The 17,605-nt window shown below is 38.3% G+C and overlaps 7 protein-coding genes across 7 annotated transcripts; 5 read left to right on the top strand and 2 right to left on the bottom strand.

The window, feature by feature from the left end:
- Window positions 1-6,950: 6,950 nt before the first annotated feature.
- On the bottom strand, window positions 6,951-8,408 carry PAS_chr1-4_0030 (Putative K+/H+ antiporter with a probable role in intracellular cation homeostasis; the record flags this gene model as incomplete). Its single annotated transcript, XM_002490100.1, has 1 exon — window positions 6,951-8,408. One exon carries the CDS (start codon window positions 8,406-8,408, stop codon window positions 6,951-6,953), a length of 1,458 nt encoding a protein of 485 aa, XP_002490145.1.
- Window positions 8,409-8,844: 436 nt separating this feature from the next.
- On the bottom strand, window positions 8,845-10,041 carry PAS_chr1-4_0029 (tRNA-specific 2-thiouridylase, responsible for 2-thiolation of the wobble base of mitochondrial tRNA; the record flags this gene model as incomplete). Its single annotated transcript, XM_002490099.1, has 1 exon — window positions 8,845-10,041. The coding sequence occupies one exon, from the start codon at window positions 10,039-10,041 to the stop codon at window positions 8,845-8,847; it is 1,197 nt and encodes a 398-aa protein (XP_002490144.1).
- Window positions 10,042-10,375: 334 nt separating this feature from the next.
- On the top strand, window positions 10,376-12,892 carry PAS_chr1-4_0028 (Hypothetical protein; the record flags this gene model as incomplete). The annotated part of the gene is made up of 1 exon (XM_002490098.1): window positions 10,376-12,892. The coding sequence occupies one exon, from the start codon at window positions 10,376-10,378 to the stop codon at window positions 12,890-12,892; it is 2,517 nt and encodes an 838-aa protein (XP_002490143.1).
- Window positions 12,893-13,198: 306 nt separating this feature from the next.
- PAS_chr1-4_0027 (Cofilin, promotes actin filament depolarization in a pH-dependent manner) lies at window positions 13,199-14,147 on the top strand (the record flags this gene model as incomplete). Its single annotated transcript, XM_002490097.1, has 2 exons — window positions 13,199-13,272; window positions 13,730-14,147. The coding sequence occupies 2 exons, from the start codon at window positions 13,199-13,201 to the stop codon at window positions 14,145-14,147; spliced, it is 492 nt and encodes a 163-aa protein (XP_002490142.1).
- A 214-nt stretch (window positions 14,148-14,361) lies between these two features.
- Window positions 14,362-15,630, top strand: PAS_chr1-4_0026 (Hypothetical protein; the record flags this gene model as incomplete). Its single annotated transcript, XM_002490096.1, has 1 exon — window positions 14,362-15,630. The coding sequence occupies one exon, from the start codon at window positions 14,362-14,364 to the stop codon at window positions 15,628-15,630; it is 1,269 nt and encodes a 422-aa protein (XP_002490141.1).
- A 118-nt stretch (window positions 15,631-15,748) lies between these two features.
- On the top strand, window positions 15,749-16,246 carry PAS_chr1-4_0025 (Frataxin, regulates mitochondrial iron accumulation; the record flags this gene model as incomplete). The annotated part of the gene is made up of 1 exon (XM_002490095.1): window positions 15,749-16,246. One exon carries the CDS (start codon window positions 15,749-15,751, stop codon window positions 16,244-16,246), a length of 498 nt encoding a protein of 165 aa, XP_002490140.1.
- Window positions 16,247-16,522: 276 nt separating this feature from the next.
- PAS_chr1-4_0024 (cis-Golgi t-SNARE syntaxin required for vesicular transport between the ER and the Golgi complex) lies at window positions 16,523-17,422 on the top strand (the record flags this gene model as incomplete). The annotated part of the gene is made up of 1 exon (XM_002490094.1): window positions 16,523-17,422. The coding sequence occupies one exon, from the start codon at window positions 16,523-16,525 to the stop codon at window positions 17,420-17,422; it is 900 nt and encodes a 299-aa protein (XP_002490139.1).
- Between the last annotated feature and the right edge of the window lie 183 nt (window positions 17,423-17,605).

Below are 17,605 nucleotides of genomic sequence, written 5' to 3'. Positions count from 1 at the left end.
TACATCATTGCTCTCTAAATGCAGACCATAATTTTATATAAAAACTAGTTTTCATAGAATGAATGTCTTCACCTTCTTGATGTTTTTGTCAGTTCATCTTCTATCCCTAGTCTGTTTTTGGCCGCATGCGCGACTGACTTCTAAGTGTTTAGCCAACACGTAATTACTTACAAGAAACGATATTCCAAAGAAGCAGCTCTTATGCTAAGACGATATCGGGTTGTATTTGGCCCTACCAAGAGTTATTTTCATAACTCTTTAAAAAGGTTCTATGTGGTCGACTCTACAATGCTAGAAGCATTTGCACCTTCTTCATCCGACTCTGTGCAGAAAATTCACGAGAGCCAAAACGCTACTATTGAGACTCCAAAAAGTGGCCAAGCTAAGAACGAGAGCAGTTTATCAATTTTGTTTGGAACTTCACAGTTAAACGACACCCCAATCTCTAATACAAGTGGCGATGGAATCAATTGGTCGGATTCGTTCCATGGACTAGGTATTTGCTCCTTCAGTAATGAAAGTAGTAACATATTATGTCAACCAATTAGCAACGAAGATGTCGAAATCACACCAGATGGACTACTTTATCTTCCAGAGATTAAGTATCGTCGTATCCTCAATAAAGCGTTTGGCCCTGGTGGCTGGGGACTGGCCCCAAGGTCAGAAACTTTGATCAACAAGAGCAAGTTCGGAGGAGGTACTTTAACCAGGGAGTATGCTTTAATTGTACAGGGCCGACTAGTTTCTATTGCACGCGGAGAGCAAGATTTTTTTTCAGAGAAGGGAATTCCTACTGCTACTGAAGGCTGTAAGAGCAATGCTTTAATGAGATGCTGCAAAGACTTAGGAGTTGCTAGTGAACTATGGGACCCCCGCTTTATCCGCTCATTTAAAAAATCTACTTGTGAAGAGGTATTCGTGGAGCATGTTACTACCAAAAAGAAAAAAAAGATATGGAAGCGTAGGGATGGGCTTATTGAGTATCCATTCAAAAAATAAATGCTGGCTATTTTTTGCGAATGTAGAGCAAATAGCCCATTAATCCTTGTGTGTCTTGTGCATCTTTGCAATACATACATAAGTTTCGCGTATTTACCTTTCACAATTTACATACATGATCAAAATAAAACAGGCAATTAGGTTTATATCACCTCACCTAAGTTTACTAAATCTTCTGTTTCTATTTTTTTTGAAAGATTCTTGAATTTTCTAATGGACAAAGACATAAAAATGGATCTTGGTGATACGAACCACAATGTACCATTTCAGCTACCCCCACTTCCGAGAAAGCTGAGAAATCGGCACCAGGAGTCAGAATTTCATCCTTCCCTTCCTGCATTACCTCTAAAGTCGCCAAGCAAAAAAAAGACGAACAAAATAGATTTTTTAACAGGTATTAGTGACAACCTTTTAGTCGAATGTCGGAAGCTGAACTCTGATAATCAAAAACTCAAATCTCTATTGAAGCAAAAAGTTAAAGAAAATGAGGATCTCGCTGAAAAGATCACTCACCAGGCAATTTTTTCCAAAAAGTTGGAACAAGAGCAGCAAAGGCTACTTGATTCTAACTGGTCTTTAGAAACCAAGCTACAAGATACTTTTGATGAAGCTTCCCTTGCTAAAAGTTCAAGTATCAAATTTTCAGAAGAACTCAAGTTGAAAACTGACCAGGTTGAAACGCTCAATAGAGAGATGGAAAGTTTGAAGAATGAGAAATTGAGTCTTAAGGATAAAATCTGCACTTTGGAAGGCCGCAGTACGTTTGAGCTGGAGGAACTTAAAAATATGAATACTTCTTTGAATGAGGAAAATGAGCTTTTGCATCACCAAGTGAATTCCTTGAAAGCCCAACTTGAGCAGAAGTTCTCCATACACGACAAGAAACCCTTCCCTGTAGCTCAGTCAGAGTACCTGGAGCAGGAGTCTCTGGATACCGTTTCATTAAACAATTTGTCTGCCACTGACACCGTAAATAAATTGAGAATATCTCTTATGAAGATAGAAAACGAAAAGAAAGCACTTGAAGATCTACTGAAAACACACAATTCGCCCACAGAAATTAGTGCAAAGGTAGATGGTAGCAAAATTTCATACCCAATGTCAATGAAGGATTCAAGGAGCATAGCTTCTTGTCAATGGGACAAAGAGATCCAAAACCCATTGAAAGAGGACTATATTCATCGATCATCATCTATTGCTTCAGGAAAGAAGAAGGAGCTGGTAAACGGAGATTTGGAGAAAGAAGTGGCTGAATTCAATGATAATTTGTGCAACATGGAAGCAACTCAGTTTGAGGCTGTCTCGTCAACTGATGGCACAATCTGTCAACTTTCTGATCAAAAAACGTTCGAAAAGTCATGCAATCAGGTTTCCTCCCGTAGATATGAACCCCTGGAATCGGAGATTTTGGAAGTTAGGAAAGAAAATAAGCAATTAAGAATAGAACTGTCTGCCATGAATAACGAAGCAAAGTTTCTAACTTCCGAAAAAGTAAGCGCCTGTGAGCTTGCTCAGAAGCTAGAAATAAAATTATTCGATTCAGAGAAACAAATTCTAGTGCTTGAGCCATCCATAGCACAGTTGAGAAAAGAACTTAAGAGTGCCCAGGCAAGCCACTCGAAATCACTAGAAGTTAAGGATACCATTATAAATAATTTAAGAATGCAAGTATCAGAGTTGGAGCTCTCCTTCGATGAACTAACTGTTAATCGAAAAAACATTTCATCAAAGGTCAAAACATTGGAAGCATATAATGATAAACTACAGGACAATATTACTGCCTTAAAGTCAAAGTATCAACAAACCATAGACGAATTGACCGTTACCAAAAGCATTGCAACAGAGTCACAGCAAAAGTTATCAGAGCAGATGCAAGCAAACTTAACTCTGAGTGCCGATGTCTCATCGCTAAAAACACAAGAGGAAGAATTAAACTGCAAGATTTCTTTACTAGAACTTGAGAAGGAAACTCTGAATAAGAAGTTAAATTCGTTAGCAGTCTTACTTGATGAGTCGCAAAAGGTAGAAAATTCCTGTAGAGAATCTGTTGTGAAGTCCAACAAGAGATTGAAAGAGTCTAACAGAGAGCACTCAAGCAAAGATGACTCTGTTTTAAGTTTAACCAAACAGTTAGAGATTTCTGAGAAAAATACTATTTTTTCACAGATTGATTTTGATCGACTAAAAGAGCTAGCTGACTTATCAAACAGCAAAATTATCGACCTGGAAAGTCAGCTCAACGCTTGTAAGACACAAATTGATTCGAAAGACTGCCATTTTCTTAAACTCAGCCAAGAGAAAGAAAAGCTAGCACTCAAGTTTGATGAATCTACAAGAAAATTGAATGAAATGATTAATTTTAGAGATGAACAGTCAAAGCACATATTAGAGTTGGAGATAGAGCAAAAAAATACAATTTACAAGTATGAATCATTGCAAACTGAAATGATGAGTCTCAAACAGTCTCTGATTGAAAATAACAATTCATTTGAAGAAGAGAAACTGAATCTTATTTCACAGATTTCTGACGCCAAAGAAAAAAGTACCAATTTGCAGAATGAAGTGAGCAACTTGACTGAACAGCTAACAACCTCAGAAAGCAAACTCTCAAGCTTGATTATGGACGGGGAAAATTTAGTGCCTAAGACAGAAAGACAACTCCCATTATCTCAAGTGTTGGAGCGAGATCAATTCATCGACCCTGAAGATGAGGGTGCTAAAATTGATGCTCAAGGACGTAAAATTTTTAACTTGAATGAAACTGGTGTTGTTCTCACCGGTCAAAATCTTCCTTTGGAGAGAAATGCCTCGTTTTTGAATTCGGAATTTGAATCTCTGAAAAAAGAAGTTTTAGATTTGGAAATAGCCAAGTCTAATCTTCACAAAGATATCTCTAACATGACGAATCAAAAACTTTCCCTTGAAAATCAAAAATCTAGCCTTGAGATCTCTAATGCCGAACTAGAGGTTCAACTCAATTCAGTTCAATTAAAGAAAGCTGGAATTGAAACTTTGCTGCTCAATTCTGAAGATAAAAAACTGGAAAACAACCTCAAATGTATGAGTGTGAATCAAGGAAAGAGTAAACTGAAAAATACATCAGTTGCTTTAGATTCCAATCCTGCTAACACTGAAAGCTGTGAAGTCATCAAAAATATTGGATGCAAGCTAGAATCTGCTATTGGAGATTCACAAAGCTTGAAGAAAGATCACCAACAGGATACTGATCTCTTATCCAAGAAAACAGGTCTATTACTTTTGCAGCAAGCTCCCAAGGATGAACTGAAGCAGGTATCAGTTGAACCCAAAAAAATAAATGGAATCGCAAATGCAGCAGATGAGAAGTTTAGAAAAGAATTGAAAAACTCAGCTACAATGCAGAAGGAAAGTGGCAATGAACTCAAAAATATCCCTGTTGCTTGTGAGAGAATATCCACCAAAGAAAAGATATCACCCGAATGTCTCAACATAGGCGAGATTACCAGTCAAATTGAACAGAAGACCGCTATTGTAGGTTGCCTAATAGATAAATTCAGTACACAAGAGGACAAGATGATTGAAGAATTCAATTTGTCCACTTCACAGAACGGCTTAGATGTAGAGTCACAGGAGCTACTGCGATCTTATAAGATCTTAAGTGAGAAGATAAATCAGCTACTAATGCTCTGGGGATCCAGTAAGAGCATGGAGGAAAATATTGGTTGCGTCCTTACTACCCAGTCTGAACTTTGCAGCTCGACAAAACACGACAACGAATTACCAATTGACAACTTAAAGGCAGCTCAACCAAAAGGTGCCATACCAAACGACAACCAGAAAATGACACTGTCGTCTGACGATAGTGAAAATTGTGCTTTAATCGGTATTCCACAGATAAAGTACAACAGATCGACTTATGCACTAGACCATCAAGAAAAAGAACAAAAAGACACCGAAAAGAAATATCTGGATAAAATTATTGACAATAAATGTTGTGTTGTTGAACTAGATGAGTTACAGAAGTTAAAAGAGTGTCAAAATGTGAATACTGCGGCTTTTAGAGAATTACTAGATGATAACAACCTTCTCGCCATTTCGAAGAAAGCTTACGTTGCAACAACTATTTTCAAACATCCTGATCCCGATCATGTGGTGGTTCTTCCAATTACTTATTATAACAAGTTAACACGCAGTCACGAGGTTGTTAAGAAGACCAAAGATAGGGAAGCCCTTGACTCCAGCCTAGATGCTTTTAGTTCTACCCTACCATGTTACCACGTTAAAGAACAGAGCAATGTGGTTCACGATCCTGGGAGCACGATCGCAAGAACATTGTCACCCGCAGTAACCTGCCATACTGAAGGTACAGTGAGCACCAATATTTCTTTAACTAACAGAAATATGATGCCTTTGATTACACAAACAGTTATTGGCGAATACTTGTACAAATATCACCGTAAACTGGGGATATTTAGTTCTATTTCAGAGAGCAGACATGAAAGGTACTTTTGGGTACACCCTTACTCTATGACATTATATTGGTCTGATATTAACCCTGTGTTATCTAACCCATCCGATAATAGGGTTAAGGCTTTGGCCATTACAGGTGTTAGCTCAGTAGATGACAACAACCCTTTACCTCCTGGCCTATATCACAAAAGTATTATTATTCAGTCAATTGAGCGTAGTATCAAAATCACTTGTGCTAGTCGACAAAGGCATAACATATGGCTCAATAGTATAAAATATCTTTTGGCTAGGAGCACTGAGGAATTGGAGTTTGATGAGGATCCTGAACTATCTTCAATGGCTATTCGAGTCACAGCTCAGGATTCTGCTATCACAAGATCAGGTTCTTTTCGACACAATCTACCAAGGTCGCGGTCCGTTGCTGATAGACGCCTGACTAAGCAATCAAGCATTTGCAATTGATTTCAGTTATTGAAAGAATTGTCAAAGTCAATTTACTCAGTAAAGAATTTATCCACACAATTAGCTCTACTCTTTTATCCATGCTCAAAACAAAATTTTCATTCGGTAGTATTTTTGAAAGTATCAACAAATGAGTCTAGTAAATTTCTAATGTGCTGAAAAATGTTCAAATGTAAAGTTCTAGTACTAAACTGGGCCGCAGCTTACCCCTCAAACACAATATCAATTATCCGGTCACTTAAAAAAGTTCGAAAGAAGATCTTTGTCCGTCAAGTTTCACCTTGTTGAGATTGTTTTTATCTTCGTATTTGAAACTCAAGCCATTTTTCTGGAGCCAGTAGGCATATGTGATGTGTGTTTGTACATCATCTTAAGAATACATCATATGCACCCTCCCTGCTGGCTCGTCTTTTCCTAGTGAAAAGAAAGTCAAGAGAATATTATAGCCGCTACTAGACTTTTGTTGAATGCTGGCTGTGGTCGACAAAAAATAATAACTTGACATCCGTTTTAACTATCTTCGCTTGTCTGAATATTGAATCAAGAGTCTGAATAGGTTGAAGATACAATCAAAAAAAAAAAAAAAAAAAAAAAAGAAAGATCGCGTACTACCAGCTTGATGTATGAACATATTACTTCTGGAATTTTTTTTTTCCAAATGATAGAGAAATGAGCTTGAGGCGGGCAACAAGAGAAACCAACCATGATCATTCTTACGTCACCTCAAGTTTGTAAAAAATTCGTTTATAGTTGGACCAAGCAGTGTAAAACAAAACTGATTCAGTACATCTTGAAAAAGCTCAAAATCTTACACTTATTCAATCTTCCAATCAAGGTTCATGCTTTCACAAGTTTCATAGCAAGTCAGAAATTGGAAGCTCTTATAAAAACTACATGCGAAATGGAATAAAGTTACATCTGAAATTTCCTTATATAGTCATACCACAATAAAACCACGCAAAGAGACCTTCACAACAAACTCTCAAATAGTAATAAGTATTACTATCTTTCACTGATAAAGAAAACGTGAAACGTTTACCTTAATGGCCCAGAGCTGAAGAGCTTGAGGGGGCTAAAGGATCTGCCGTCTCAAACAGAGCTTCCTCGGTACCTTTGTATTCTTTAATTTCAGAGATGGATGCACTTTCTTTGATACTTTCATTGATAGATGTTCCTGCTATTTTTTCTCTATACCACTTTGGATACGCCAACTTTGTTAGTGGAGTGGTTAAGAAGGTGGTGACCAAAGTCATTACAATAAAGATAGAAAATACCTTAGGAGTAAGGAGACCAGCATTTAAACCTGTTGTGAGAACGACAATTTCCATGATCCCTTTGCACGACATGAGAATTCCAACAGTAAGGCAATCCCTATTGGGAAGACCAAACAGTTTAGTTCCAACAAAGCCCCCTAGAAGTTTTCCTGCAAACGCCAAGCAGATTATTCCAATCGTATAGGCCCAATCAATTCCCGTGTTCAACAGACCAAAATCACACTTAAGTCCCGCTAATGTGAAGTAAAGAGGAACTAGAATCCCACTAACGATGCCCTCCAGCTGCTCATTTATCAGAGAAGAAAATTCGGCTTCTCTAGGTACAATCAGTCCAATCAGAAAAGCACCAAATATGGAATGAACTCCAATAATGTCAGTATAGAAGGATGACACGAACGTCAATAATACTATCACCGTCAGTGATAAAGTTGAAGGCTTCGATCGTTCACCAGACTTAATTCTAGCAATATCAGACTTCAATAACCAACACAGCACGTATCGTATGGGGAAAAGTACCAAAATGAACCAGGCAACAGCCAACAGCAAAATGTAGACAGTGTTTACCGGATTGGAAGCATTAACCAGAGTTATACTTAAGGCAAGTAAAATCCAACCCAGTAAATCATTGAGGACACCAGCAGACAGTGTGATAATACCAACCCGATCTTTCGTTAACTCTAATGACATCAATATTCTTACCAATACTGGAAAGGCAGTGACACACATGGCAACAGCAATGAAAACCATGTAAGTTGTAAATGATAAATCGGACTCCTCAGGACCTAAATACTCATTGTATAGACCTTTAGCAATACCGCAGCCTAAAGCAAAAGGAATAGCCATGTTTATCACCCCAACAGTAACAGCTATCTTGAAATTCTTTTTAATAAACGGAACGTCTACTTCCAATCCCACCAGAAAGAGAAACAAAATAATCGCAATGTTAGCTACTAATGTGAATGAAGGCATGCTCTCCTCAGGAAAAACAGTATCCGTAAAGTTGGGCACTCGACCCATCACTGAGGGTCCCAAAAGGATGCCAACAATGACCTCAGCGATGACCTTGGGCTGTTTAATCTTCGATAAAGGGTAATACAAGAGTTCAGAAAGTACAACAATAACCAAAACCTGAAAAAGAAACAAAGTATAGGGAGACTTAGGATCATACTCCAGTGGATTTCTTCCGGCTACTATACCTGCCACGCTGGCCGTATCAACAGCCATAGTTATGATAATAAAACTTGGTAAAGGAATACCCTATTTTTGAATAGTTAAATGGTGCGCCTGGTTCGTGGCTGAGATAATCAAAACAAGATAAGCACCATATTCTCAAACGAGGAAAAGCAATGAATGAACCTTGCACCAGCCAGACCTTCACTGGACACGAACTAGGAGCAGATTTGACTGATAATTTGCCAAGTTTGATTGTGCATCTTTTTTTTTCTTGTTATGGATTATGATCTTGTTTGAAGATCCTAAACCCTTTTCCTCTAGGAGAAGGCTGATATATTTTTAAATTTTTCCTAAGCTTAATTAAGTACATGCATATTCTGTCCGAGCTGATGTCCTAGAACAGAGAAAAGTCTGGTTTAGCTTGAATGAGCAGAGCAATAAGCTTCTGTGTTAGGCACATTTTTGTAGCAAATATTGCCACTATCGTTTATGTTATCATTCCACAGCCTAGTACTCTATCTCTATGATACAATACAGCAATTTGTCCAGGCGATATCGCCCGATACTTTTGCTTCAGACGAAATGTCATTCTTTGGTTATTAATTGATTGACTAAAAAATTTCCAGTTTAGGAGCCCTATAGGGTCTTGTAGAGATCTATATTGAACAATCAGTTCATTTATTGATATGTTCTTCAGGTTGTCTGCGTTAAATGGCCCTAACCAAAGCCAGTTACTGGTTTCAACAGTGTCTTTGTACAGCGCAGGATTATTAGAGCCTTTAACAATAACTATTTCATTCGTTTTTGGCCGTTTTTCACTTACAAACCAAGCACCTTTATAGTTTCGGTCTCCCTGTGGCATAGATACTCCTGATCTTTGCCCTATAGTTGCATGCCAGAGACCTTGATGACTTCCCCATTTATGTTTAAAACCATTTTCGTCTATCGTAATAATATCACCTGGCTCTGGAGGAAGAAATTCGTCCAAAAACTTTTTAAAATGTCCCTCCTTCTGAGATACAAAACAGAGCCCTTGTGAGTCAGGTTTACTTGATGTCGGTAACTTCCATTTTTTGGCTAGATTGCGAATCTCTGGTTTAGAAAAATGACCTATTGGTAAGAACATCCTTTCTAAAGAAGAGTCTTTTACTCTGGATAGGTAGTAGCTTTGATCTTTTGGCAAGTAATCGGATCGAAGGAGATGTTTTTCTCTCGAAGTTATGTCTTCTAATACCCTTGCGTAATGACCTGTAACCAGCCACCATGGTTGTTGTTCGCCCAATGTATTTGTAAGATGTTCTATCATTTTACCAAACTTGACGTATCTATTGCATCCCACATCTGGGTTAGGAGTTTTTCCTATACGATACTGCTCAAGCATGGGCTCAAATACTTCAGTCCAGTACTCTTTTTCAAAGTCAACTCTACGACATGGGATCCCAATGTGAGAACATGTCTTCTTAACATCGTTCCAATCTGAATCGGTACAATTGGAGTCAGAAGTCCAATTAGCCATGAAAATCCCTTCGACCTCAGACCGTGGAAAAATCTTTCTACAGAGAGCAGCGGTAACTGAGGAGTCGACTCCGGAAGACATCGCAACTACTATGCGATCCTTTTCACCCGGAAAAGGTTGAATATACCCTTTGGGGAGTTTCAAAATCCTTTTAAAGTAGTTCATCATGTGTGCCCTACTGGAAAGAGTTACGATAGATATGAAAATTATCGAGATTTCAAACCTATGGTTCGTTACTTCCAAAATTTGGTAGGAAGGGGTCCCGCTGCGGTCTGATAACCGACCATTCCAAACTCGGGACAAGGTTTTTCAGAAGTATCATTATTTCCTCATGTCTACCAGTACCAAAGCCAAAGACAAGTTACCTAACAGCACTCTTAGAAGCTACTTTCTTGGTCGGTTGGGTACTTTTTGTTTACTGACACAGATCTCGCGCTTGTTCATTTGAAGAGTAAAGTAGCCCTTTTAACTACTATGAATTTTCCATTTCAGTCATTTGAAGATGACTCTTTATATTGCATACAGATACGCTAAGTATGCCAAACCTCGTTCCAAACCGTATCCGAAATTTCACTTGGATACTAGCAAGGCCTTTATGGATATAAAACAATGGGACCATTCAACTCTGAAAGGGGAAATCGTGGATGTGATAACCTTCAGAGACATAAATGAAGGGTTCAGTTTGGGTAAACTTAATAAAGCTCTTCTCAAGGATGTTTTCAACAAAGGTGGTGCAATGTATTTTTATCACTCTGTGCCATTTGATTCAATGCCACCCGAGCACTTAGGTTCACATGACGCTTTGAGGGAATTGGCTAATTCGAATACAGTCGGCAGCATCACTAGAAAAACCGATAATGCGATCGGTTTAATGTTAAATTGCGTAACTAAACCATCCGCTCCTCTATGCTTAGACGATCATACGAATGCTTTTTTGTTTTTAAAGAATAATTTACGACCAGGGTGGTCTATGAGAAGGACCACACGGCAAGCTTACAAGGATTTGAAAAATGGTGACAAATTTTATTCGGACCTAGTTTATGACAACTTGAAAAAGTATAAAATCCCCTTTCAGACTGATAGGGGCCCTTTAAATGTTACTGTGCCTTTAATCGAGCTTATAGACATGGTACAGGCCATAGCGGTTCATCCTGGCCATCCTTCAGCATCAGATTTGCTGTGTAGAAGTTTCGTCAACCCCATCACTGGCGAAAAACTTCCCATAATTATAGATGATGGAAAAGCAGACAAGTTAAGTGTCCTTGGATTAGTTCCTGGTCATTTTATCCGGGATTCGAAGCTGGTTAGTCGTCATCCAGAGATCTCACACATTAAGACTGCACCACTAGATCAATTCATGTTTAAGAGACTCCAGTTTGCTAGAAAACTGGGCGTAGTTCTTAATAAGTTTGAAAACAAGGGCACCAAAAATGCACGGTCAATGATATACCCCTTTCTCAGCCACCGAACAATCCTCACCAACGGGATTAAATCATTCCCCATCACAAAAGACTTAGACATCGATCAAAATTGTCATATGATGCTTCCGTCTCCTATTTTAGAAACAATATTATCTGTGCAGAGACATCCAGATATACTTTTAGTACCTAATATTACTGGAGTTAAAGTTACACTGGAAGCATTGAGCTTTGACAAAACAGTAATATATTTACCAAAGATTGTTGACTCCAAGGGGAACTCAGCAGTAAACTTTAGGAGAGATCTTCATGTCCTCAAATCGTCTAAATCCTTCGACCAACTGCTATCAGCCAACAAGCCGAGTCACCAAATACATGAAAATAGTGCCGACCAAATACGCGGAATGTTGCTTGATGTCGACGAACATAATACAGTTATTTTTGACGATTGTCATAGGTACAAACATTTCGTTAATCTGAACTTGCTAAGTTATCTGCTCACTAACTACCAGAGTCATTTCAAGCCAGAAACATACGATTCCAACATTAGTTTTCAGTTTGATTTTAACAAAGTGTTGAACATGAAAGACTTTCGAAGACATGATAAAGGTGAAGAAGAAAGTACTGGAATTAAATTAGAAACAAAACTATTGACTCCTTGGAATACTTTCATAATTCGGAGTATCTTTGACCGAACAATAAGTTTTGAAAAGGCATTGAAAGAAGGTAATATAATCATGATGAATCGACTATTTAACGAAACTTTAACAGATATATGCCACAAATATATCGATTTGCTAATGGCTGAGATTGTAATTAACTGTGAGAGAAACGAAGGTGGATCAATGTGGAGACTGGCAAAGGAGAAAATGTTTCTTAAAGATTTGCTGGGTAGTTGCATCCTTAGTGTAGCTCATATGGCTAAATACTTTTATCCACAATTGGCAAACTACATAGGGAAAAAACTACCTTGCCAAAAAGACAAATTCAGATGTAACCTGGACATTTATCGCAAGATTAGAAATGGGGAAATTAAGCCCAATTTGCGATATCAGAAATTATTGGATGAAAAATTCCTCGAGGTTGGGAAACTTATGTTGGACCTCAATGGGCTTTTGAAGCAAATTTTTGCAATGCGCTGTCCTAGCCATGCTGAAACAATTCACATTGTTATCCATGTGAAAAACAACTTAAGAATGTTTTTATTTCTGGGCGAAAATTGGCCCTTGCTTAGACTAGTGTTCAACAAGTTTAAAAAGAACTGGAAAAGTGATATCAAATTTAGGCTCTTCAGTGAGCATGAAAGTTTTTCAATGGTTATTCATGAAACTTTTGAATTAAATGAGGACGTCAGAGTTCATGTTGCCTATGCTTCCAAGCCAAACAGTGGTAAACTCATGCCAGCTATTGTCAAATTAAAGATTGATGCAGCAGCAAATTCTAAACTGGTAAAAATAAACAAACACCCCGCTTTTAAGGATATTTTGAATCAAAGTGAACGCCCACTGAACGAATCACGCCCACCAGAGCAAGAATTAGAAGCTATGATTGAAAAGATGGCAAAACTGTCCTGCGACTTTAAAGAAAAGAATAGAATTTGACTTATTACTCATGATGGTTTGCAAGAATATTTCAACCTGGTTTCAATCCTTTCCATCCTATTCCAGAATGACCTCCACATGTAAAATTCATTCTGCAGATGCTCATTGAGACGCAAGCTTTGAGAAATTTGTGCTTTTAATAATCTCAGTGATCTTTCAATCATCTTTTTATAGTTTAGGTGTATTTCTTTAAATTCCTTATATTTTGTCTCTCGATCCGAATCAATCAACTGTTGGAATTGGTATTGATTTAAATAAAAATTGTCAAGGGAAATTTGCAATTGCCAAATTATCTCCCATCTCAAAATGAATTCCTCCAAGCGTTCGATCTCAATCCCCAGAAGCTTTTCTAAACTCCTATCATGTGGCAGTTTCAGTCTGTGAGGTACCGCAGTTTCTTGTAATTTTAATAAACTAGAATTGAAGAAAAATGTAGTGATCTCTTTATGTGAAGTTACCAAAAAATCAAACTGTTGCAAAGTTATAACCAACTCCAAACCAATTCGACATTTGCTTAATCCTATTCGGTATTTCAGATCGTTAATCCTTCTTTTCAAATCATTGGTCGGCATCTATTGTTTGACTGTAAAAGCTACTTTAACAACCTTCCTGCATCGTGTGTTTCCCAAAACATTCTTGTCGAGGTTCAGCAAATTGAGCGAATGAAACCATTTTAACAGTTCATAATACAAACGGAAGACCAGCAAATTTTTAAAGAATGGTATGTGGGTTTAGGCTTTTGAAAAATTGTATCCTTACTGACAAGTAGTGTAGTCCAGATCCGGGTGAGTAACTCAGCGTAACAATACTAAGTGTCCACAACTACTAACACATTAGTGTCGCAGTTTCAGACGAGTCTTTGACAGCCTTCAACGACCTTAAGTTGGGTAAGAAGCATAAATATGTGATTTACAAGATCAATGATTCCAAGACAGAGATTATCGTCGATAAAATCTCTTCTGACGAGAGCTACGACGCTTTTTTGGAGGCGCTCCCTGAGGACGACTCTAGGTACGCTGTGTATGACTTTCAATACGAGATTTCGTCCACCGAGGGAAAAAGATCCAAAATCATCTTTTTTACATGGTCACCAGAGACAGCCTCTGTCAGAAGCAAGATGATATACGCTTCCTCGAAAGACGCTTTAAGAAGAGCTTTGAATGGAGTGTCAACTGACATCCAGGGTACTGACTTCAGCGACGTTGCCTTTGAGTCTGTGCTTGAAAGAGTTAGCAGGGGTGCCGGATCTCATTAGTATGTTATTTGGTTGAATTACTCGACAAATTAGCGAGTTGTTAATTGCAGTACTTTTTAGTTATTCTGTTGTTGTTTCTGGTTTTTTTTATCTCCGTATGGTTGTTTCTTTACATTTGTTTGTACCTTGAATCCTCCTCGCGAATAAACCGTTATCTGAGCATTTTCTAGATTCCCACAACCTTTCTTTTTCATACAGTTTATCTCTCCCTTCGATGAGTGAACCTTCTAGTAAGCTTCCAAGGGCTAACCTGGAGGAAAAAATAATGATAATAAATCATTTTCATAGTAGCAAACGTCCACAGAGCGAGACTGTAGAATATTTTAAGGAAAAGTTTGCTATTTCTACCTCTTCACTGAGTGAGTGGCTAAAAAAGGAAACAGAACTTAGAGAAAGATACGATCAGAGTCAGAAAGTGAATTCCTTGAATGGGGTGCATCTGCGTCATGCAAAGCGCAAGGTCAAGTTTAAGTATGAAAAGATCAATGCGGCTATGGATCAGTTAGTTGAAACAAGACTGTCCACTAACCAACCTATAAACGAGACAGTGCTGAGGAAATACTGGATTCAATATGCAAAAGCATTCGGTGTGGACAACCCAAAGCGATTGAATGGATTTAGTCATGGGTGGCTGTGTCATTTCAAAAAGAGACACGGATTAGATCGTAAATCGCTGCAATATTTGAAACACAGAGAATCTCCTGGATCAGGGGATTCCGTAAATGCCTCAGGTACCAATGAATCAAACTCTATGGTATCTCAAGGCCATATAGGAAACTCATCTGTTAGAACTGGTGCTGTGGGTGGGAGTGCAGGGCTAGATCAAGAAAGGCTATTCATACATGGAGTTTCACATGGAGAAGACAGATTCTCTTTACCACAGTTCCTGACTTCTTCAAGTACAGCAGCTGGTGTCACTGGTTCATCAAGTTTTCCTTATTTACCACTGGATAACAATACTACTTCATCAAGCAATGCCGGTACTGCAGCAACAGTATCTGGGGCTACAGTTTCGTCTGGGCCAGTCAATAACAATACTTCCTTACCTAACTCTAACTCATCGTTATACGGAACTGTGCATACTCCCGGGCTAAACTTTATGACCTCGCAGCCTCCTTCCCAACAATCACAACAAACTCAACAACCATCTCAGAATACTTCCCAAGGACACCAGCAGCCACAACTTCAACAACAACATAGTTCACAACAACATCAACAACCATACCAATCTTCTGACCCGAGTTATATGAATATTTCGGTGTCTGATATGGAGCGGTTTATTTTCATGTATGCAGATAAATTTTTCATTGAAAACTGTGGTACCTTTCCAAAGACAAAGGAATTCTTTGAACAGTTCAAGACCAAATTTTTGGAGGAGCGTATCATGCTGTCTCAGAGGAATTTAAATTCTTCTGTTGACGAGTTTTTCTTAACGAACGGGTCCAAACAGTCTAGCTATATGTTCAATAGGGTTAACCGTTAAGACCAGGACCAGTGGGGAGATGTTAAATAGGGACGCCTTTACACCATATTATACTTTTTAGAATCGAGAAGAGAGTATGCGATATGCAATGGAAATTGCCTGACCACTATCTACTCTAATGCTGACACAATTATTAAGCCGTCACATAAAGCGACGTAATCTTTCTAACAGAGCCAATATCATATATCGTCATTACTCAATAGGCTCTACAACTGATGGACGAATTATTTCTCAAGAAATAAAGGATTTGCCCTTGGGAAAATATCATCATGCAGCCGATTCTACACTGGAAAACATGACAGAGGATCTGGAAAGATTCTTTGAAAATAATTCATTGGATACTTGTGATGTGGAATATACTTCAGGGATTTTGAGTTTGCAGATCCCCAAGTTGGGAGACTACGTGATCAATAAACAACCTCCTAATAAGCAAATCTGGCTTAGCTCTCCTTTATCTGGACCAAAGCGTTTTGACTACTATCGTGGACTTTGGATTGATTCTAGGACTATTGATTCAGCTGGGCAAATTACTAATGTTTTAGAAAATACTCTACATGATTTATTAGCAAAGGAGGTTTCTAAAGGCACCGGATTGCCATTTCAGTTTAATAAGTGAATAGCTCGACAGTATATAACGCCACTAGATGAGCAGAAGTAATATAATCCTAGTACGACCTTGGGATATAAGGACTATTATTGAATACAACAGACTACGTGGTGGTTTAATTGTCAACCGAGCCTGGTCTTTTTTTGGCGCGGGCCCCTGCACCAGCCACCACCTGTTGTTTGTAGTTGTTCAAAAATATCCAAGTCTATATTCTATACTTGACTCGAGGATCACTAACGTCAATCGTTGTACCCCAACATTCGTCTCCTGACTATAACACAATTGATGACATCTATACAGAATCGCACTTTGGAGTTTCAGCAGTGTGTGAAAACCTTCAACAAACAACTAAATATAAAAACAAGCAACGCACCAACATCTCCTCCTTCAAAAAGTGACTTCTCTAAAAAAGCAAGCGTTATAGCCAAAGATATTGCTCGAGTCACTCAACTGCTGAGAAAGTTGACGATACTGATAAAGGATACGCCACGGTTTAACGATCGACCTATCGAAATCAATGAGTTGACCTATGTGATTAAGCAGGACATCTTCAAGGTGGAAAAGAGTTTGAAACAACTACAGCAGCAGTTTCGTGGAGGCACCGGACAGGTTGACAGTTTTAACAAGAACGTAGTGAATCTTCTGAACACAAAAACACAGGGAGTCAGTCAAAGTTTTAAAGAGATATTGGAAATAAGGCAACACAATGAAATATCTCAAAGATCCCGACAGGAACAATATGCCGCCGATGATACAAATGACTTCAACTACTTGACTCTTCGAAGTCAAAAAAATGCCAGCTCAATATCAGAGAATCCGTTTTCCTCTTCAACAAACGAAACTATCCCCGCTGATACTTTGATGCTGCCTGAATCGAATCAGCTGTTACTGTTGGAAGAACAATCTAATGTCTATCTTCAGGACAGGAATAGAGCGGTTGAAACAATTGAATCTACGATCAGTGAGATTGGGAATCTGTTCCAACAACTATCAAACATGGTCTCCGAACAAGGTGAGGTGATCCAGCGAATAGATTCTAATGTGGAAGATATTTCATTCAATATTCATGGTGCACAGCGGGAACTTATAAAGTATTTCCACAATGTATCCACCAATCGTTGGCTCATGTTAAAGATATTTGGAATATTGGTTATTTTTTTTGTTCTGTGGGCCTTGGTGAGTTGATTAAAATCTCGTGGTTGGTCGCCAAATGTCGGCTAATACACAATGAAAACGTAATTTCGACAAGTTTATTATTACAGTCAAACTAAAAGATATTTATCAGCACTGATTTGGTAGACCATTTAAATTTACTCCAAACACCAAGAGTCAAGAAGATCAGAAACAGATTCGCCATTAGACACACAA

This window comes from Komagataella phaffii, chromosome 1 (assembly GCF_000027005.1).
Source record: "Komagataella phaffii GS115 chromosome 1, complete sequence".
NCBI classification, from domain to species: domain Eukaryota; kingdom Fungi; phylum Ascomycota; class Pichiomycetes; order Pichiales; family Pichiaceae; genus Komagataella; species Komagataella phaffii.
The sequence above is the reverse complement of the archived record's forward strand: the minus strand, read 5'-3'. Positions and strand labels throughout refer to the sequence as shown.